This window comes from Protopterus annectens, chromosome 2.part2, assembly GCF_019279795.1.
Source record: "Protopterus annectens isolate FY-2018-M chromosome 2.part2, PAN1.0, whole genome shotgun sequence".
Lineage (NCBI taxonomy): Eukaryota > Metazoa > Chordata > Ceratodontiformes > Protopteridae > Protopterus > Protopterus annectens.
In genome coordinates, this window is record NC_056730.1 from 603647122 (window position 1) to 603670530 (window position 23409).

The following is a 23409-nucleotide window of genomic DNA, read 5'->3' on the forward strand; positions in this document are numbered from 1 at the left end:
CCCCAGTAGTGCTATTGGTTGCAGGTGAACAGTATGAACACACCTGATAGCTGTGTTTTTTACTATGTTCTTGGTAATAATTGGATTTCCAGTAACGATGATCACATCTCAGTTGGGCATGCTTTCATGGGTCTGGGCAGGGGATTCCTGGAGAAATATGTTACCTGAAACTAATTATTTTATTCTGTATGGTGTATTATTTAAACATACCATTAAAGTAATGCTTATGCATGATTGTTTAAGATTTATTACTAACTACAGCTTTTATACCCACCTTATATCTCTAAATGTCTCCAGGCTAGTTGAAATAACCTGTTTAATAAACTGAATATATGAAAATTAAAAAAAAAAGATATCCCAGAGTACTAAAGCTGTGCAGTTTTATTCAGACATAATTACAGTAAGAATGTTGCAAACAAATCCTAATGACTGATTTTAAAAATAGAAAATGGTCAGCAAGGAACAACTTTTAAATTAAAAGGCATTATTACAGCAAACATATTTTAAATCCAGCAGGATTAAAATCACAATAAACATTTTTTAATACTTAGGAACTTACGGTATAAAAATAGCTATGTTTTTCTCCTTATGTGACATCAATAAATATTATCAAAATATTTATATATAAATTTATGTTTATACATGTATAGGTATATTTGTGTGTATCTGTGTAAATCTGTTTATATATATATATATATATATATATATATATATATATATATATATATATATATATATACATATATATATATATATATATATATATATATATATTTATTTTTTTTTTTCCAATGATACTTTTAGATAACATTAATAAAGCACCAGGTATGGGGAATTAATTAATTAATTCCATGATATATTTTTTAATAAATTGAAGTGGAGTAATATATGTCTTTTCTTTACCAGCCATGCTGCAACCAAGTGGCTTACAAGGAAAATGGTGATGTTTCACATTAAGAATAAAGGGTCTAATAAAACAAGATGAAATATAGGTCTCTGTAAGAATTGCAGACCTTGAAATCCTTTAAAGCAATGTGCTGAAACAGCAGCAGCTTCAGAAAGGGTAAGCACTGATATGCAGTTTTTCTGTTCTCCATAAACATTTGAGTATTCCTTACTGAAAGCACCAGAACAAGAATGTATTTTTATAATCATCTGACCTTAATTAATAACTAGGAATGAGTTTGTCAAGGGACACTGATGTTTAGAATGTATCTCATCATATGATCACAGTAAAAACGACAAAAACAACTTGAATTACTGATAGGAGAAGTCATGTATATATACAGTGCAGTAATAAATGAGTTTTGCAAAATTAAGGTGCTTAAATGGCACTAGGGAAGAACAAACTACTCACATGAAACAGGCCTTTTTAAAACAAAAAAACGGTATGCAAACCATATTCACATTAAGAAGGAAAATAGCACAAAAAAATCTGCAATGAATGCAAAGCTTGCAAAACTGATTAAAAATTTACATATAGAATGGATTTATAAAGTATTACACAAAATTATACAAAAACAGGTACATGTAAGTTTTAATGTTGCACGCTTAAAAAAATACCTAAATAAATTAAGTCTGCTCTTGAAACTTTCCCTTCCTGTATCAACATTCATAAGCAGGTTTGTAAGTAATTAAAATCCGTAACTCACAAGTCAGTGTAATTACTGATAACACTGAATAATAAGACATTCTAATGACTATCTGTCTTCTGTGAAAAATGAGTAGACAGAGAAATAATAAGCCTACAAGCAACTCATCATATTTACAAAAGCAGAGATTATAACCTCCATTAAGCAATAGCTTGTATAAAGCAAATAAAACGGAAATGCATTTCTGTGGTCAGGAACTACAGACTATGTTTTCTATATGAAAGTGCTGAGCTGATTTCCAAGTTTTTGTCTATACCTTACAAATCCATCCATCACCCATTTTTTCCCATTATGCATATAGAGTCAGGGTGTCTCTTCAACAGTGACAGTCATCTAGAGCCAAGGTTTACACCGCTGGGTGGCTAGCCCTGCCACGGTAGTTCATCCACACCACACACTCACACCTATGATTAATTTAGAGTTTCTAATCCACCTACTGGATGTCTTTGGAATGTGGGAGGAAATTGGAACACCTGTGGAAAATCCATGCAAACACTATGAAGACATGGAAACTCCACAGACAAGACACCCAAGCCAAGAATTGAAGTAGGGAACCTCTTGCTGTGAGGCGACAATGCGATCCATTGTGCCACCTTAAAATATATTATGAAAAACAGAACTGTACTGAAAGTATGGCAACATTATGGTATGATAAATAATGGATAATAACAGGCTCAAAAATGTAAATATCAAACTACCATACAGAAAAAGGAGAGTCATTGTCATGGGTATGCATGGACTTCAAAAGTAAATAAAGCAAAGACCCCTCCAGGTACTGTATGTTCAGAAAGATGGAGCAGTCTCTTATGGAAGCCATTGTTGGGATGAAGGTAAATCTCCAAATAAGGAACAGTATCATCTTTTACCTCATACTCACCAACATGGAAACTACAGTGTGGCAGAATAAGGGAAATGAAACACAGTAGTAAGTACATCTCGTCCATGATCTGTGAGAGTTAGATAGAAATAGCAACTCATCATAGACATGATAAATGAGGACATAGGTAACCTGCAAACACTAGACCCATCACAGTTTGGGTTTGTTAAAGGAAGGTCATGTCTATTAAATTTGGTGGACTTTTTTGAGAGGGTCACCAAAGCACTGGATGAAGGTAAGACTATGCACACGGTTTATCTCAACCTGGCCAAGGCTGTTGACACAATACCCCAATCAGGAATTATAGACAAGCACACCTATTTAGGTATAAACCCTTTTATCACTCTCTGGTTAGCCAACTGACTCATTGATAGGACCCAGGAGGACAAAATAGGTGAGACTACCTCTACCAAGAAGCGAGTCACTAGTGTAGTCCCTCAAGGTTTGGTACTTGGCACACTCCTTTTGGGCATCTATTTCTCTGAAATGGAAGCAAATGCTGAAGGTTTATGGTTGATCAAATTTGCAGATGATTGAAAGCTGGGGCTTGTCATCAACTCCCCTGCAGACACTAGTATTCTTCAAGAAGGTCTATCTCTTGACTAATAAATGGAGCCAAACCCATGGTCTTAAACTCAATACTAAGAAATGCATAATTTCACCCTTTGAGAAATTAATGACCCTGACTAATGACCATGTTGATAATACACCCCTAAGAGTCAACCCAGTGGTCAGGCATCTAGGTACACACATAGACAGCAGTCTTACCTTCGACCACTACCTGGCCACAGCAGTGAGGAAATCCTTTTATGTTGTGCAACTTATAAGTGAGGTCATAACATCTAGGTCCAAAGAGGTCATTATTGCACTGTACTATGCCCTTATCAGACCAACCATAGAGTACAATGTTCCCTTTGGTATGTACCTGACCAGGCATATGCAGCACCTAGAACAACCTCAAAGTTTCATTGTAAAAAGAATACAAGGCATAACAAACCTACCTTATGCAGAGCTTAAAGCCCTTTTCCTCTAGTTAGTCTCCTATAGATGGCTAAGGGGTGATCTATGCTTGGCTTACAAGGCATCTTTAAATCCCACACTTATGAATCTCCCACACATTTGTAAGTCAAAGGGTTCCAGAAATACAAGGTCTAAGGACCTGAATTTTGTCTGTGACCTAAACAGAACATGCTGGAGACACAGATATGTGTCCCAAAGCCTGCTCCTCCTATGGAGCAGGGTTCCTGTCCATGTAAAGCTGAGTTTGTTGATTACACAGTTTAAGAACAACCCAGACAAGTGGATTGTAAATAGAAATTCCCTATTTGGATGCAGGGCATTATTATTCTTTTGGGAAAACTTGGCTAGGCTTAGAAAAGCCCCTTGGATTGTTAACCTAGTAACACTCTATAAATTTATGAAAAACAGGCATGCTGGGCAAGATAGTTGCTGACTTCGACTCAAGGGAAGTGCTGGGAGAAGCACTATTAAGGGGTGAAATGGGATGATAAGAGTGCAAATACTTTAAATGTACATTAAGGAAAGACAAAGACAGGGAACTTAATACTTATATCAGGGGAAGGAGGAGGTATGGGAAGCTGAGATGTCTCTTCAGATACAGATGAAGGTGGCTATAATGAGAAAAAAGGAAATCAACTTAGTTATAATGTGGTGAGAGAAAGAAGGGAGTGATAATAAGGCATTTGAAGCAACAAAGTGGCCAACCAGCTAAGGTTATATATTAGATGAAAGCAGCCATACAAAAGGAAGTGGAAATAGGAGTAAAAATAGCATAACACACATTCCAGCTATAAGACAAAATGCAGGAAATCTCAGCTTGGGAATGGATTAGTTGATAGGAATATGAAAATGAGGTAGAGGATGAAGATCAAGGATCATTTTTATGTAAGTATTTATAAAAATAATAGGGGATTAGTATTCTAGCATGGAAGAGGAAAGTGCATGGTAATGAGGTTAGATGTCAAGATGCATAAGGAATAGGCTGAGAAAAAGTTCAGGAGAGTTTTTGACTTGAGCACAAATGGCAGATCCCACCTCCCTCATGAAAGTACACCTTGCTACTGAAAGAATGTGCACATTTATGGGGATAACCAATTACAAACTGTATAGTCTCACATTGCAGACTGCATTGCGACTAGAGGGTTATATGACAGCAGGGTGGTCCCCAGACCCACTCTAAAGCATAAAGGGATAAAGCACCAACTATGGACCAAATAATCTGGATTCAACTAGTGGCCTGTCAGAGATACTGGAGGATCTTAGGATGGGACAGAGGGGACTAATCAGTTAATACCAGATTGACACTCTCAGAGGAAAGTGTAAGGATGCACATGTGCACTGTTATATTCTTTGTATTAGAGTCACTGGTGAAGACCATAGATCTCATGGAAAATTTTACTGTAAAAGAAGTCATTGCAACCTTAAAGGTTACATCATTCAAGGACGCAGGTAACATCCCTCTGGGGTGAATCAATGAGCCAGATGAACAAGCAAAGGAGAAACTGAATGGAAGCAAAAAAAAAAAAGATTTTGAAAGCAGTACTATAGTTTTATATCAGTCAACATTACCACCATCACAAAAAAAATTGTGATGAGACCATTATTGTCTAGGCATATGGTGCCATGTGCAAATTGCCTAACACATGAGCAGTAGCATGAATTCATATGAAAAAGCTGTTGTCTAGTGTTATCCATTTGTATGATAAGGTCATTGCAGTAGCTGACAAGTGAAAGATAGCTTTTGAACCTTTAATTCTCTGCTCCCACAAGCCTGGGGGGATCTAAAGCATATGGGGGAGGAATCCAAATGGGGAAAGCAGACAGGGAGCTGGCTACCTAACAGGATGCAGAAGAAACAGTCATGGTCAATCTCAGAGTATAACCTAGTGAATAGAAATGTGACACAGTATTCAATAAGGATGCAGTCATTGGAGCAACAGCAGTCCAAGCAAATGCCAAAACCTCAAAGTACATTCACTAAAAGTATGTTTAGTGACAGTAGAGTTTTCTCTTTTTTCAACTGCTTTGTGGCCTTAGAGAAAGTATATATAAGTTTAGTGATATTGGGAGTATCCCCCAACATGGTGGGCTGTAGGGTCCTTGCCCCCTGCAAAAAAAAAATTAATCTGAGGATCACTGAAATTACATTCAGCAATTTTTTATTTTATTTTGACATTTACTTACAGTGCCATCACTCTATCAACTTGAATCGGTTCAACACAGGGGTTGCTGTTTATATTGTGGTCAAGCATCACACTTAGGAAGAAGAATTATATCGCGTTCAACAGTGACACAAAAAGTAAAACAGTGGTCAAGCAGAGGAGAGACAAGTTCCAAAGTGGCCTAATTTGACTTACAAGGTGAGTGAATAAATAACAACTTGGGTTCAATATAAATTCTAGCAAAATTGTGTACATTAATGGGGCAACAAATGAAAAGTATGCCAACTGAAGTCGTTTCTAATATGGAAATAGGAAGAAAAATCTCCAAGTCTCAGTCAACCCATAAATTAATTATGTTTTCCAGTGTAAGATAACTTCCACAAAAAAGCCATATGATGTCACTGGACATTGCCATCAGTGTAGAAATGCAGACATCATCCCTTTGATGTACAGCATATATCTAAGACTTCCCATAAAACACTGGGGTCATTTCTAAAAGTCATATCTGGGCAGGGACATCGATGGATAAATGGTACAATACAGAGGCATAAGGTTAGCAAAGGTCATGAGCTATAATGTAAGTGGAAAGGTTTAGAGTTCTTATGTGAACAATACAGCAGAAAGTGGAAGGTACAATATATTAATATCAGATATAATCAGTGAGTAGATAAATAGGAAAAAATGAAAAACAAGGCTGAGCAACCGTCAGAGTTTTGATAGAAACTGGAGTAAGACACAATTAAGTAAATTCCAAGAAATAGTGCTTCAAAGAGAGGGTGGTAATACCATAGACTGCTTTGCTAGAGGATGTGGATGACTGAAAATGTATCACGGGGTTCAGATATGCTTTGAAAAAATGCTTAGTTGTGGGGGAGAAATGCGGTAGACTGAGTAGCTCAAACTTCTTCCGTTTCATGTTTAGAAGGTCATATGATCAAATAATCCCATTACCCATACAAGTTTAGTATCATGTACTTATGTTCACACAAACATATTTTTATACAGCAAAAACATTTTTTCTTTGGGAGGGTCATTGAGCATTGTAAAACATTTGATAAAGTACCACACTGCAGAAGCAAGAACAGCCTCCTCTTAATAATCAAATAATTAAATCTGTGGATGAAGTTTGGAATATAATAAGTGAGGGGACATTTTGGGTGCTAGGCTGACACTTTTAAATGCTCATATAAGAGATATTGACAAAACTTTACAAATGTGATGGTAATATCTGTCCATTTGTTTAAATGGTGAGATCATGACACACTAACAAAGCAGCAAACAACTGGTCAGTGATGAATAGGAAATTGAATCTTAAATTGGCACTCAGCCTTCATAATGTGCATTCCTTTGAAATAATAAACAAGTGTTTAAATCCTCATTTACTGACTGCAACCTGAAAAAATATTTTATACGTAGCAATGAAATGCAGTATAAGCAGCTATTTCCTTGTTACAAGAATAACTTTTTATATTACTAGAGGCAGCCATTGTTGTAACACATGGGTCAAATGACAGTTACTTTTCAGAGGGTCCTGGGAATAAAGGCTCATAGTGAAGGCTATCACCTTCTACCCTTCTAGAAGCTTGGCTGTCATAACCCAGTATTAGTATTTTCTACTTCCCTTATACATTTCAAAATTAATTTTGAACAAAATTAACAACTTATTTCTTCTGATTGTAAAGGAAAGCTCATTCCATAATCTTTGAAAACATGGACTAATGTATCCATTGCTTTTTTTTCAATTGTTACTTATATTTATTATTGTTTTATCCGGTGTTAGCTCCTTTGGTGGTGCATTTTAAGCATGGGCTTCCAGAAATTACCGTACCAGCCACTGGCTTACACACCAGGCTGATGTCGCTTTTTAGTAACCTATAAGAAACAGACTATAATAACTATTCTTGAAATCTTTCTCAGGGAATCAATATTTTTAATCTGGAATTTTTCAAGTAAGAAATTATACCTTTTCAAATTTTTTTTCTGGTAGATTGTAAAATGGTTACAAAACATTGCATTATATTCACTAATGGGACATACCAATGAGATATACAGTGACAGAAAGATTTTCCTGGAGTGACTATACATGCTCTTTTGAAACTGATGGCCTACTGCATAAGCTTTTCTGACTTTGGTAGATGCAGACTGATTAAACTTTAGTCTGACGTCTGCTATTATCCCAGTATCTTTAATGATGGTATCATTTTTTCTGATTGACTATTTCTCAATTATAATTAATGTCTTTTTTGCCAAGTCTCTCATAATGTTACATTTGTTGAAATTAAAGTTGAGGTCATTATAATTGCACTAACCTGTGAATTTTGTGGTAGTCTTTGTCTTTCAGCTAAGATCAAATTTAGTGTGTGCAGGCCATTTTGGTGACCTTTTTGTGTCTTTTATTAAATTAAGATTCTGTGCTGCAGTACATCCCGTGAAGAGTCTGCATGTCCATCTGTGTAAGAGTGGATTACCTTTGATTGCTCCAGTTTCCTCCCACATTTTAAAGATATGCAGCAGGTGAATTCAACACTCTAAATTGGCCATAGGTATGAGTGCGCATGCAAGTGCCTGGTGTGGAAGAACTACTGTGGCATGGCTAGCCATCTAGTGGTGTAAACCTTGATTCTAAGATGATTGACACTGTTGAAGTGACACCTCAACCTCATGTGCAAAATGGGAAAAAAAGGTCTGTGAATGGATAGATGGATGGATTGTTAAGTTTGTAAACATCAGTATTTTTGATCATTTCTAATCCTTCCCCACTTTTATATCTGAGAAGAATAATCCAAAAAGATATACTGCAGACTCATGTGGGGTACCATTAGGAATTCCTTTTGGGATAAAAGGGATAGACATACATTCACCTTGACTTGCTGCATCCCTTTTTTTGCCAGTGATTTGCCCATTAAATTAAGTGTGAATTTTCATTTGCTGCTTTTAATATATCTATCATTTCCTTATACGGAATAGTGTCAAAAGTCGTAGCAAAGTCAAGGTAAACAGTACTGGCTGTCAGCCCTATATAAAGTGCTGCTATTATCCCATCAAAGGATGCCACATGTTTCAAATGTCAGATTGTTCCCTTAACAAAGCAAACTGTCCCATATGAAACAGAAACAGGTCTCCATTGTTATTCTGGATAAGTTCCTTTATGATTCAAAGCCAACTGTGTGGCATAGAAGGATAAATCCCTGACTATGATGCAGGTGACCCAAGTTAGACTGGTGGCTTAGGTCCCTGTAGGAGCTGTCACTGGATAACAGGACTGAGAAAACACTGTTGGCTCACCCATTGTCTGAGTGGGAGGAGGCTTTAGCTCACTAAATGAGTGTCAGCTACCAGAAGCACTAGATGTTTATCCAGTGGACTTCCAAGCCAATGGAACTCATGGTACCATAGCGTGATTTCACCAAGAAACTAAAGGGAAACTCTAATGTGCAGGCACACTTACCTTCATGAGGTAACAATCACAGGGTTAGGGGGCTGTTGATGAGGGAGTGGGCATCCCCATATGGAAGATGCATTCTATCTTCCAGGACCAGCAAGCTGGCCCCCTTCTGAACATCTGACTTTTGCTGGGGAGGGGATGGAGGGTTAATGGTATTTCCAGAAAGAAAGAAATAAGCCATATGATTCTTGTCTAATCAGGGAATACCCAGCAGCCTGTTCCACAAAAACAGATCAGTTAGGTGAAGGTAGGGGAGCCATCAGGCAAGGACCTTGAGGGAGGGCATTAAAAAGTTCCCTTATGATTCTGTTCATGATCTTACATTGGTCAGGTTAATGGGCCTAATGTAATTACTTCCACTTTGTAAAATTTCATCTCTCTTCAGCTTGTTGCCAAAGATCAGGAAAGTTTCCATAAAATACAAGTTTATTTAACATGGTTGATAGGGGGTTAGTCATGTTTTCCTTTATATTCTGTGTAGGAATCCTTTTAATCTAGTTGAAATTTTCCTACTTTTGGCCTCATGCAGGAATGACACTGTCATAAGCTGCTCGCACAGTCCAGAGAGTTTTGTGTCTGTTTCATAAATGACTGAATCACCAGTCACTAAGGTGTCACTGGGGTTGCCAGGTTGCAATATCTACATTATGGTATTTTGAGTCTAGCTTGGTTTAATTTCAACTGAGTTATTTTGTTGTCCTGTGGTGAGCCCAAAGCCATGGTATGGTGATTCTCTGTCTTGGACTTACTGTGGTTCAGTGGGAGATCTGCATAATATGTTATTCATAGGAGGTTCTGATATTGTTGAGCTTATGGCTTCCTGAGATATAGCTGTTGTTTCCTGGGTGTTGTGTTCAGAACCTCTGCATATGTAGTGGTTGTTGCATATGTATTCTTGCTGTGTGATGATAGGTCAGCCACAGTATTCTGGATATATTTATACATCTTATAGATATTCAAGATCACATTAAAACAAGGGCATTTTCTGTGAACACAAAGGAGTTTTTAGCTAGCTTATGACATGCCTCCTTACATAATTTAAAGAAAGATCCCTCCTACATAAAATATCATTTGGACAAATGTGAACTTAGTCAAAACTGAATTTGACCACTCTTAACTGAAGTGCTACATTTTGCAGTATCATTTCTTTTTATACAAAGGATGACAAGTACTGACAGGTAATGGGATGGAGGGTGGGAATGGCTTGGGTCCAGCTTTTGAGGAATGTCTTTCTGTAAGCCTCTTCTCTTTCTGCCTTTTCCTTCACTTCCTGCCAGGGCATAGGAAGGTACAGATTTGATTATGGCATTTCCTAATTGCAAAATTGCAAGCACTTAGAGGTGTGGAAAGATGGATACAACTTTGGATTCACTGTCCAACAGAGATCTGTTGGAAAAATGTTCAAATCTTTGGCGGTAGTTGCAAATGACACAGAATGGTTTAAATCATGATTTAAATAATTAGCAAGGATCAACCAACCCACTCATGAAATAAATCACTAATATGGACAAAGTAATTAAGACCCAGCAAGATGGTATTAGCATGATGAAACTTTGTCATCCTTGTCCAGCCAGTATGAGACCTACGTGTTAAGAACTATGCCTTAAAGCATAAGATACAGAAAATCAGCCATGGAGAGGGAATCGTTAACTGTCTGGTATTACAGAAAGTATATAACACAAAAAGCTGCTTGATTTCTTTCAAAGTAAATTATTACCTTCTATAAATGCATCAGCTCACTTTTACTGGTTGATTGCATGCACAGAGTAAATAAGAAGTTTACAGATATTCAAAAAAACATGACAATTGGTTTGCAAAATTGCATTCATTGTTTTCAGAAGAATGATTGTTAAACAATTCTCATTTACTGCATGGGTTTCGAATAGATTGGATGGGCATTATAGTTTATTGATTACTCCCATGATGCACTTCAGAGAAAGAAGGCTTATAACTGTCTGTGGATGATTAAGAATGTGACTCTACAGTCTTGACTTGCTGACTTACATCCTTGGTAGTAGTGATCATTATCCAGCAAAGGAAATTTAATTCTGTCCAGAAAAAAACAAGGTTATATGCTCTCAGCGTGATCAGAGTAGGGAAAAGTTTCTGTCATAGTCAAAAAGAAGCATAAGAAAGGAAGGAAGGAGTGGATTGCTCTATTAACCAGAGCCATTGAAAGAAAGAGAAGGAGCTACCTACATCACAATACAAGTCATCTAAGAGAGAGAATCATGTCAACAAGAGGGGTACCTGATGGACATTCTGATGTAGAAGACAAGAATTATTCAATGATGAAAGGCAGCAACTATTGAGAGAGAGATGGGAGACAGTGACAATCTCCTCAGGTTCATCAGCTAGAGACACTATAGCAGAGAAGGCCAATCACAAAGACGGTAGTCCAGTCACACAAGTGATATCTCTAATAATTTAAGCATCCATTCTAAAGAAAAGAGGGGGCATAAGCAGCTTAACCCTGATCAAGGTCAGCTGCATACTCTTTCATGGATCATACCTCTCAACTGTACAGATTTTTACAGAATCTCCAAATTTATGGCTCATATTTTTGGTCTGTTCTTCATAAAATCTGTGCTTTTCTGACAAATTACTGGGATGATATGAGGACTGAAGTCACTAAATAATGGCATACATTTGAGTTTTAGTCTTCAAATCCTTCAGAAAATGTATGTTAAAACAAATCCTGTTACTCTAGCAACTTTCTAAGCTTATAAGAGTAATATTTAAAATATGTCCTATTTTTGGGCCTTTGTCCCCCCATTTTGTCAGTCTTTGCCCAAATTTCTTGCACTGAGAGGTTGAGAGGTATGAAAAGGTTGTCTATAGTGTGTGATGATTAAATTAATCAATTCAGGCCAACAGAGATGTAAAGGCTAGACTCATTGGTCTGCTAAGTCACCGTAGACATGTTCATTACAGCTTGCCTAAATGCTGCATGTGCTGTGGTAGTCATTTGAAGTCATAGTGAGGTATCACTGTATTATTCTATGGGAAAGTCTTTTCCCATCTCTCTATTTGTTTCTGTTTTTACAACTGCTACTGTACTGCGCATCGTTTTAGGTGGAGAGCTTTGGGAAGTTTGCAAAATGGCAACCACTTTATAGTTTTAGGTTTCAGTGTTATGCAATTATTTGCTTTTCTGTGCATTGTTAACAATGAAACTGAATGTGGTACTATGAGGGATATATTTTAATAAAAATATGTGCTATTTAGCAAGTTAACCATTTTTTTTTATTTACGTGAAGATTTTTTTTTTCATTTTTTGTTTATAGAACATAATGTTTTTCTTATTATGTTATAATACATTATTTGGAAAGAGTTCAGTTTGTTCACAAGAGTGGTGCCTTGTGGTGGATAAGGAGGATATCATAAGGGGAAGTGGGTGGGCTAGTAGCCACTTTTCTGTTGTGGAACATGGGGGATATCACACAATTATAAGAGTTATAATATTTAGAAAATGAAATATAGGTAAAGCAGACATTATTTTTCTCCAGGAGGTTAAACTATGGAAATCTGAAATGTTAAAATTGGGGGAGGGGACTTACTGGAAAGTAGTGGGCAACGGTTAAGTTAAATGAGGTAAAAAAGAGGTGTTCTTGTTATGGTTGAAAGGAATTAAATAATACAGTAATTTTGTGAAGGAACACATAGAAAAGAGGTGGGTGAAATTATATATTGGAATAGAGGACACAATGAATCTGGTAATATTTATGGGTCAGCTGAAAGGTAATCCCCAAACGTTTAAAGAGACTTAAGAGGTTTGGCTTTCATAGATCCCAGAAATGGATAATACACTTATTGCAGAAATTCCAGTGTTAGGACAAATACAACATGTTACTGCTAAGGTATACCTTCATATGTTCGAAAGCACATTTCCGAATATGCTCAAACTCGAACCATTTAGCCAAATTCCATCACGCTGACTTCCCTAAACATCATAAAGATATTGAATTTAGACATTCCCGATCACTACACCACTGAAATAAGTGCTACCATGGATCAAAAAGGGGGCAAGGTTTTGTAATTCGGAGCTTTGGTTTTTGCTTTTTTCGAATTTCGCGGTTTGCAGTTCGCGGAAGCAGTGTCAAAGATGTGGCCATCGAACTTAGGAAGGTATACCTACTGCTTAAAAGTGGATTCTTACCTTAATCTTTGCTGGTAGTTCTGACATACAGGGAGAGGGTGGTCAAGATATGACAGACCCAGGAAGTTAAAATTGGACAAACATTCTTAAAATGGTGGAGAAAGGGCAGTGAGGTTTTGCAAAAGACAGAATTTCTAAAAGTAGTTGGTAGATGCTTAGGAAAATTTATGAAGCTTCACAAAGGGGAGGGTATAAAATACTGGGGGGGGTGATTTTCAGTATTAAAACAACCTTTGATACAAAAGAGTTCCCTTTTTCTATTTCAAATTTTGGTACAGATACAAAGAGGAAATAAATTCAGGAATTCAGCTGAAGCACCGCATAGCTCACAAAAAATGCCATTAGAGGAGTAGACCCAAGATGGCTATGTTAAGACAGCAACTTTTTAGAGCTCAACAGAACTACAATTAATTACATGACAGTAATGATTTTAAAAAAAACTTCCCCACAAACTGTTAATAGTTCTGACTACTCATTTTTCAATTTTTGTGGGATTTCATAAAGATTTTCCTGTCAGATTTACTTGGAGTCAGTTGTTGACTGAAAATGAGTAATTCTAAGTATTCTCATGCTGACACTTCTTTGAGAAAAGATTTGCAACTTGTGACATCTACTCTTTTGGAATTATCCCCAAAGATGGATAGATTTCAGGAGAATTTAGAAAATCTAAGAGAAAACTGCCATAAACAAACTGATGGCTTTAAAGAAATGCTACAACAACAAACTAAAATCTTTGATATGGAGAATGCCTTGAATGACATAGCCAGGAGATTGAAAGTAGAGGAATCTCAAACAGGCTTTTTACCTGAACAAAATGCTTGATTTCTAAACAAAATAGATAATTTGAAGACCAGAGAAAGGAGATGTACTATAAGGATTTCTGGTCTTCCAGAAATGACAGAAGGCGAGGATTTAATTTCATCCTTGAATACTTGGTTACCAGAAATATTAAATCTTCAGGAAGGTTTTTTCCTATGGTATTGAAAGAACTCATAGATCTATACGTAAACCTATTCCTTCTTCCTCATCCTCTCCTCCAAGATCTATTGTTATAAAATTATCTTATATAGATACATAATTAATACTCATGACTGCTTGGAGGAAATCCCCTTTCAAATATAAACAAATGCAATTAGATTTGATAACAACTATTCATATAAAACAATGGAACTTAAGAAAAGTTGTTGGCCCCTCAAAGACAGAATGGTTTCAAAGCAGATAATTTTCCAGCTAAAATAAAACATCTGTCAAATGAGATAAGAATCTTTAATAACTTAGAGGAAGTATTTCTATTTTGTTAAAAACAATAACCTTATACATATAATTGAAAATCTGGACTGGTCATCTCCTACTCTAAAAAGATCCTCAGACAAACACTTGGGCTGATATGAAAAAGAAAAAATCAAAAGACAGATTCTTATTCAGTCAGTATTAACAAGAACTCAAAGGCACTATTCACAAAATAACTGTTATCTTTGAGTATTTTCTTTTATCTCTTCTCATATATTTATTCTGTATACATTATCATTTCTAAGTATTCATTTCTATTATTGAAAAAACTAAATTAAAAGTTATGGTATGAGATCTGTACTGCTCAGATACTCATTTTTAAGAATATGCTCTCATATCAAATCTTCTGAATTCAAGGTGAATGTCTCGGCTCCCTATGTCAGACAATGTCATTATTAACACATAGGTAAGTTTTTTTCTTTTATGTCTCATTCCTTAGTTATTAAGAATGTTTTTTCTTTTAATTTATAATATTATTCATACTTTTTATTTTTGTATTAGTTTTATTATCTACTCAATAGTTAAGAACTGACTGTTTTATACTTTATTTTAAGTATACTTTTCTTTGGTAAGAGTCTTCATAATAATTTTTTTGACTCTTTTTATGAACTGCAGCTTTTTATGTGCTCATGGGTAGTGATTGTTTTCTTTTTCTTTATGGTGGTGATTACATGTATTATTGAGATTGCTGTATTATTTTCTCCATGAGTGTGGTTTAGGAGGGGAGTTCTTATTTGATGCATCTGTTCATTTGTGCTTCTTATGAAGATTATTTCTTTTTTTTTGTACCATTTACTTTATAGAATAGTTCTTACTTTAAATTAATGTATTTTTTCTTTCTGTACTTACCTCAATGTGTGCTTCATGAACTTATTTTATATGTCTGAGATTGTTCACATGTAGTAGATCATACAGTGCTTTCTCCTGCATTGTCACACTCTAAGTAATTTATAAATCCCCTATCCATCTTCCTTCCTACGGAACATGCTTTTTGGTTTTCCATTATTTTGTTTGGTAGCTTTGTAAAGCTTAGCAATAGTGCAGATTAAAATGGGTTCTATTGTTTTTAAATACCAAAACTAGTAATAAGATCTGGAGCTCATATGATTATGGCATTGATTTGCTGGCATTTCTGTAAACTCTGGGAAATCACATACTTACTGGGAAGCTTGCATATGGACTTAGTATGTTTTATCCAAAGAAGGATAATGCAACAGATGGGTCTTCAGGAGCTGAAGGGTAAATATACTAATGACACTACTTTGTATTATTTATTAGACATCACTGTCTCCCATCATATGTTTATCACTAAGTGACTCATTACTGTTAATCTTAAAACCAAGGTGTTAAGTCCAGTCTGTTTGTTGCAGATACTGCAGTTGAGCTCTGTTCAGCTAAAGAAGGCTATCTTCTTTCTCCAATTCTGTTTATTTTAACCTTTGAAATCATTGCTATTCTAATTTGAACAAACCCAAATATTTTGGGCATAGATGTCTTCAAACATTATTTCTCTAAAATTATGTTGTTTACAGATGATATTTTATTCACACTTTCAAATTCAAAAATCAACTATTGTTGAACTAGAGTCTATAATAAACATTTCCAATCTATTTCAGGTCTTCAGTGTAATCAATTTGAATCTAAATTTATTTTTCTGAATAAAAGGAGAATACACATATAAAAATATTTTATAGGCAATCAAGTCTCCTCATTTGAATATTTGTGTATTACCTTGCTGATGTCTATAGAGAAAATATTAACTGTCAACTATGATAATACCATAAAAACTCTAAATGGAATAAATGTATTTCCTTTAAAGATAGATTTCAGTTAATAAAAATTATTCTTTCACCTAAAATATTATGTATATTTCAAGTGCTGTCTCTTTTTCCACATAAACACCACATTAGTGAGATAAACATTACTAAAGTTTTCCTGGTTTCCTAATAAACACAGAAAAGCTTTACTACATCTCATTAGACCACAGAATCTTGGATGAATAAATTTTCCAGATATATATATATACTTACATTAAAGCCTCTATTTTCAAAATTATACTAAACTTTGTTAATCCTAATTATAATTCTATCCAGAAACGATTACACTTAACCCTTATTAAAACAACAATGAGATACTAGGTAAAACAATTCAACTACTCAAGATAGTACAAAAGACTTTTAAAAACACAATCCTTTCTAATATAGATATTAAAATTTGGTTTGAAACTTTAATTCCTTTTAATATTACCAGAAACTTTTTTAGTAAAATAAATGATCAAATGTTTACCAATGGGGAAACTAAAAAAATGTGCTTGTTGGCAACAGTGTTTTAAAGAATTGAAAGTTAAAGAAACTTAACTTATTAAAGAATTACCCCCAAGATTGGTTATTGTTAAAAAGTGTAAAACTACAGACACAGGAAATATTTTTATCCCTTGCTCACTCACACTACAAAAATACTAAATTAATTCATTTTTTTCTACAAAATTACATATAACAAGTCACATATTGATAATTTAATTTCAAAAGTTTACAAAATATTTATAAAACATAAAATACATTTAAATGTTACATTTTGGAATCATTACTTTGGGTTATTATTCTTGTTTTTCTTTTGAGAATAAATGTCAATTATTATCCTCTGTTAAACATACCTCTTGGTCCCATTATTAGCTTATATTTACCTGGATTTTTTTTTTTTTTTTTGCATAGAGCATTTCAATGTCAAATACAATAGCTAGATTTAATAGAAATGATAAAATATATTGTTGGAGTTGGTTGCAAGTATGTAATGCTGACAGGATACATGTTTTCTTTAATTGTCCTTCCTTAAGCCTATGTTGATAAAATATTGATGAATTTTTAAAGGCTTTAGTTTTTGAAACCTTTTCATTATCCAAGTTTTTAATTTTGTTTAATGTAAACAATGGATATGGCATGAAAATGGTAATATTTTTATTATGGACAATTCTTGTGATAGCAAGGAAATGTATCACTAAAATTTGTAAAAAGACCATATCACCACTATTTAGAGACTTCTTATCTCTCTTAAAAGAAACACCTATTAGAGAAATGAAAGTAAAAGAACAAAGGTTATATCTCAAATCATTCACCAATAATCTTTGGAAGAAAGTGATATGTCTTATTAGGTTCCAAACACCTATTCAAGCCACAAATAACACGAAAAAAAACACAAGTCCAAGCACTTTACCAGAATTCCTTATTTCCTTTTATTGCACTAAATCTGGTACCTCGGCCTTTCGCCTTCACGGATCACAAAAAGTATATGCTTCAAACATCTTTTTATACATATGCATACACATTAAAAGGCAATTAGCACAAACAGCTTGTCCAATTTATTCAATTATTCAATTTCATCAGTTAAATCAGCATTACATCAAATTCATCACATTTTACTGAAAACATTAATAATAATAGAATCTATCTTTCTACATACATTTATCTATTTAATTTTATTAATTATATAGCTATATATTATATTTCATATTGCAAAAAAAATTTTATAAAAATAATTTAATTATTTTACTATTTAATAATTTACTACTTTTAAATTCATCAAATCTAAATAGCCAGTTCTAAATTAAGTCCAAAGGGCTTTAAAGTTCCAAATTTTAAAATCATTTTAGTCTCTAATTCAAGTAACTTATAAAGATAATCATTTCCTCCCATGGAAAAAGGTTTACCCAGAACACACAATTTTAAACAATTTGGGGAACCACCATGCTTCTCAGCTTATTAACTCAAAATGTCTTATTAACCTATATCAACAGAATCTTGCCTCTGATCTTTAATGAAATAAAGAAAGAGGAAGAAAGAAAAGAAGTGGAAAAGAAAGAAGAATGGAAAGATAAAAAAGACATTTTCTTTTTCTTTTTCTTTTCTTTTGGAACTTTAATAATATTATTTACTGTATTCAGGCCTGTGTATGTATTGCATATAGTTCAGACTGTTTTTCATTTGATATTGAATTGTTTATTATTATTATTATTACATTACTATCATAATTAAATACTTAATACATGTTACTGAAAAAAGAATCAATGAAGTTTCTTTGAACAAAAAAATTGCAGTTAATAATAAATGTAGAAGTTGAAAGGGGTACATGGCAGGATTTCCTTCTTGACATAGCCTGTTTCTATTGGCCACTAATGTTTTGGCACAGAGGGTTAGGTAGGTATTATGTATCTCACCAGAGACATGGAAGTTTTTCAAACTTTTTAAAGAGCACTACATGCTGATTATAACTAGGCTTGATTTGACATTTTCTGAATAAAGAAATATAATTGAGGTGTGATTTGGGGCTGAAGTGTAGCTGAGCTGCAACAGTTCAGTTAAAGGTAAGAAATGTTGATGGGTCTGTTGGGGAGGATATGATTTCTAGGAAGCAAAGAATGACAAAACAATGGATTAAAAATTGTAAAAGCTGGGTCAACATTTTTCTGTAAACTGAGGTGAGTTAGTATAACAAATTTCCTAGAACTAGACAAGGTTTAGTACCCTTTGGGAAGAGTAAGTACAATACAAATGATGATTTTGCCAAGGGCACATTATCTATTCAAGCACTGGTCAGCAGAGGAAAAGTAAAGAACAAATGATGCTTCAAATGCCAGCCTTCCTGTGTCAGGATTTTGTGGATTGGGAAGGGTGTCAGAAAGGTAAAACTAATAAAGCTTTGCCAGCCAGTGAATTGGTTGATCACTTTTAGGGCAATGAGCGCACTCCATACACTACAAATAAATTCTTGGTAACATTTATTGTACTTGGCATATAGTGTTAAGAACACAGATGTCACATTGTGGTAAACACCTGTTTATTGCTCTGTAGTAAATTCTTTTCTGTTATGGAATGATTACTTTACTGCATCTTCATCTTCACAAATGTAGAAATTATTACAAATGTTTTCTTTCCAGCACTAATTCATTTCAGTGTAGCATACAAACTCACTGTACAGTATTTCTATCATTGATGTGATTCACACATCCATAGATTTCTCCCTAAAAGTTATCAGTCAATCCACTTTTAGGCAATAGTTGTTATTTTTTTTTGTCTGTTTTATTATACTGTATTCCAAGCACTATATAACTTACTAAGAATCTTTTGCTGTTCCATTTTAATTTTACCTTTCATTTGAATACTTTATTGATTTGTTGTCTGACTGAGTAACTGACTGTGCTGCATTTGGGTTGCCTTGTAATAAAATCAGACTACAAAGAACATGTCAACCCACTACAAAATTTTTCTCTGCTGTACTACATCATCAAAAGGTGGGGCTGGATGACATGAAATCAGGACATAACAGCAAAGTTGCTCAGCATACAGCAAACAGAAACACCAGTTTATTTAACCTAATAAATGCGGATCTTTTAGAATAACAAAGCTCACTTTACAAGACAAGACATAATTATAACAAAAATAAATAGCAAAAAACTTTGCACTTGATCTTTAACGTAGTCTGTTGGTAGAGATATATAGTATGAGTGTTTGGTGTTATCTATTGAGTTACATATGCATGGTATTCCTACCGCTCAAATCTGCATAATTTTGCAGAATGCCCTTTATTTGCCTCATATTTTTCCCCTGTCATCATAAAATTTAGATTGTTTGATAAATCACTGAGGATTACCATCATTCAATAATAGCAGACAGTAGAGTTTCATACTTCTTATAGTTCAGAAAATGTGTATTTATGCAAGTCTGTTGTTCTATTAACTTTACAAAACAATTACAATATATACATACATATATATATATATATATATATATATATATATATATATATATATATATATTTTTTTTTTACTCTGATTTGGGCCTTTGTTCACCATTTATTTGGGGGGGAGCTTTGTTCAGAACTCTCGAGGAAAGAGGTTGAGAGGTACGATGGTGTTTTGTTCATATATTAGCATACTTAGTTGCATGGCTCTCAAAGGTCTGTCCCTAAAATGAGGAACACTATTAATCATCATGTGGAATATTTGGACAAAATGTGGAACATTTACTTACAGCTTACTAACAACTTCAACTAGGAAGCTCATAGAATACTTAAATATGTTATTTTATACTTATAAAAAGTACTTTTGATAAATTAATATGATTCAGTATGTTTACCATGGAAATCAGTAAAAAATTCTAACAAAAGAATGTGTGACAGAGCCTTTCAGTGTGGTACTATGAGGAACATTGACTTTTTAAGACTCAAAATGAGGAACATTCCTCATAATGTGGTATATTAGAGAGGCATGCTTAGTTGTGCACATATTCTATTCCTCGATACTGAGGGTGTATGAAGCATGACAGGAAAGAAGCCATTGATATTTATTTGTTTATATGTGAATTTTGATGAAGCAAGATGATAACAGGTTGGAGAGACGAGACTATCTTTATGCCAGTACTGGGTAGGCAGGAGGTACTTGTCAGTTGATGAATTATTAAATGAACAGAGAATGCAGTTTTTACTAGGTTCTTGTTTGTTGGACCTTGATGAGAGGAAACAATTCCACTTCACAGACCCACAACTAGGGTGGAATGAAGGTGGTGGCAGCCCTTGATTGGCAGTGCCAGTCGAGCAAAGGTTGAATCGTGGTATTGACTTGCTTGTAATAATTCAGTATGTACTAGTATTAGTCCAAGCACTTATTCATTTAAACAATTGCAACTATTTTTTGGGGGGTTCCTCAGCTTTGGTTTGTGGTGGTGCCAGTCTGGGAGACTACCAGGTTGCTACTCCTTTGCCCTTTCATTATGAGTCATGGTTATTTTGGCTAACATCACAGTATGTTACATAAAGCCGCGGTGGTACAGCGGTAGCGTTGTTACCTCACAGCAAGAGATTCTCCCGTTCAATTCTCGGCTGGAGTGTCTTCTGTGTGGAGTCTGCATATCCTCCCCGTGGTCGAGTGGCCTCCGAAAGGCATGCGTGAATAGGCGTGCCTTCGCTGAAGGTTGGGCATCGGGCTGGCAACTTGGCACCATAAAAATTGACTGCCAATCATTAGCAGACCGGATTTCTGCTGTGGCGACCCCTAACCGAGAAAATCCAAAAAGACCAACAACATCACGGTATGTTACATGCAAAGGGGATGATGAATCTTGCATATTGCACAAGTTCTCTCGTGCATGCCAATTAGAACCTTGACATGCCACCACCAGTGTAAAGTCAGACCAATTAGTGAATTAGCCAATGATGTGATGTAATGTCATAACACAATGCATGCATTTGTAGATAACTCTTGAAGCTGACTATGACAGAATAACAGGAAAGTCAAATTATGTTTTCAGTGTCTCTGTAAATAAGATAGCTATAGTGAATGTGTAGGAGTGCACGAAAGGGCTGAACTTCAATGAATGTTTTAAAAATTCTTGATCTTTGTTCTCAAGATCATCAAATACCTTGATAGAAATATAGGCATTGTTTACAGCTGATCGTGTTTGTTCTACTTACTGTATTGCATGGGGAGTCATGATCACACCTTTGCGTTAGTCTAACTGAACAAAAGTTTTTACTCATTAAATGGCTCATTTAGGCTTACTTATTTGCAAGCTGTTAAGCACTGTTTCTATCAATATAGTGCAGTGGTCATCAGCTGAACAACCAAAACCTGATGTTTCTGTGATAAAGGATTTTTGCAGCGAGGCTTCCCCCTCTGCAACCCACAATGTGGAAAGAATGACCCCCTCAGCCCTTGCTGCTTAAACGCACTGACTCAGAAGTCTCCACAACTTGGAATAAAGTGAATTTTCCATGATACCTCAGCCTTGAATGTTAAAACAAAAAGAAACACAACTTAAAACAGTCATCACGCATTAGTATGCTGATCGGAAATAACTCACAGTGAAGCCTCATACCCATGTGTATCCCTTAGTGAGGTGGTCTGAGATCTGAATGCAGAAGAGCAGAGCTTGGTTCATTTACTAGTTGTTCACATGTCAGAATAATGGTACTACCTGCTTACCACGTAGAGCTGCTTCCAGATGGTAGACCATTCTCTTAGAGTGGTAGTGATCTCCTGAACCATTGGCATTTCCATGGAAATAATATTTTCCACAGTTCTAAAGACAAATGAAAGAAATCAGTGAGTAGGCATGTGACTGTTTTTTCAGCAAGCAATTTGTTTATTTTGAAATGGCTACAGATGAAATACTTAACATGGCTAAGCTCTTAGCTACAACTAAAGAATGTTTGCAACAGTGCGTAACCAAAAAATCATTCAATGTTCTTATCAGTCTGTTTTGCCAGTCACATATAAATACATACAATCACAGTCCATTAACACAAAATTGTTATAAGAGTACAACTTTCTTTCAAGTTGCAGATCAGGATTTATTTATTGGTAAAACTATATGGCTCAAGTTTTATTACTTATTATCTAAGTCGTTGCTTCTGTATTAAAGAATTTTTCAGATAATATGCACTTTTTATGCATCTCTGACCGTAATACCTTTGCTTAACTCAAAAAATTTGGTCACTATTTGCTAAGCGACTAAGTAAAAAGAATGAGTCACATATTAAAAAATGTGTGATTAGAAAAGCTCATAGCATATTTCAATAAAGCAACAAAGCTCAAATAATTCAAATTGCGTTGTCTAATGCTTGTATATGTAGCATGAATGGAGCCACTAAAATATGAATCACAGGCCACAAACTACAGATACACAACATGCTAGGAGTTAATCTGTACAAGCAGGATGCCATTGCATAATTGTTCAAATGGAATAATTGAGAAAATTCTAAAGTAAAATCTTAATGGCCACTTGGCAGAACATATGCAAAGCTGGATAGCTACT

The 23409-nt window shown here is 34.9% G+C and overlaps 1 protein-coding gene across 1 annotated transcript in view; it reads right to left on the reverse strand.

The window, feature by feature from the left end:
* Nucleotides 1-23409, reverse strand: part of LOC122795974 (dedicator of cytokinesis protein 2-like) — a 2887083-nt gene that overhangs the window by 2536323 nt on the left and 327351 nt on the right. The window contains exon 5 of the mRNA XM_044064456.1: nucleotides 22578-22674. Within this exon, the coding sequence (XP_043920391.1) occupies nucleotides 22578-22674 (97 nt within the window). The remainder of the gene's footprint in view (nucleotides 1-22577; nucleotides 22675-23409) is intronic.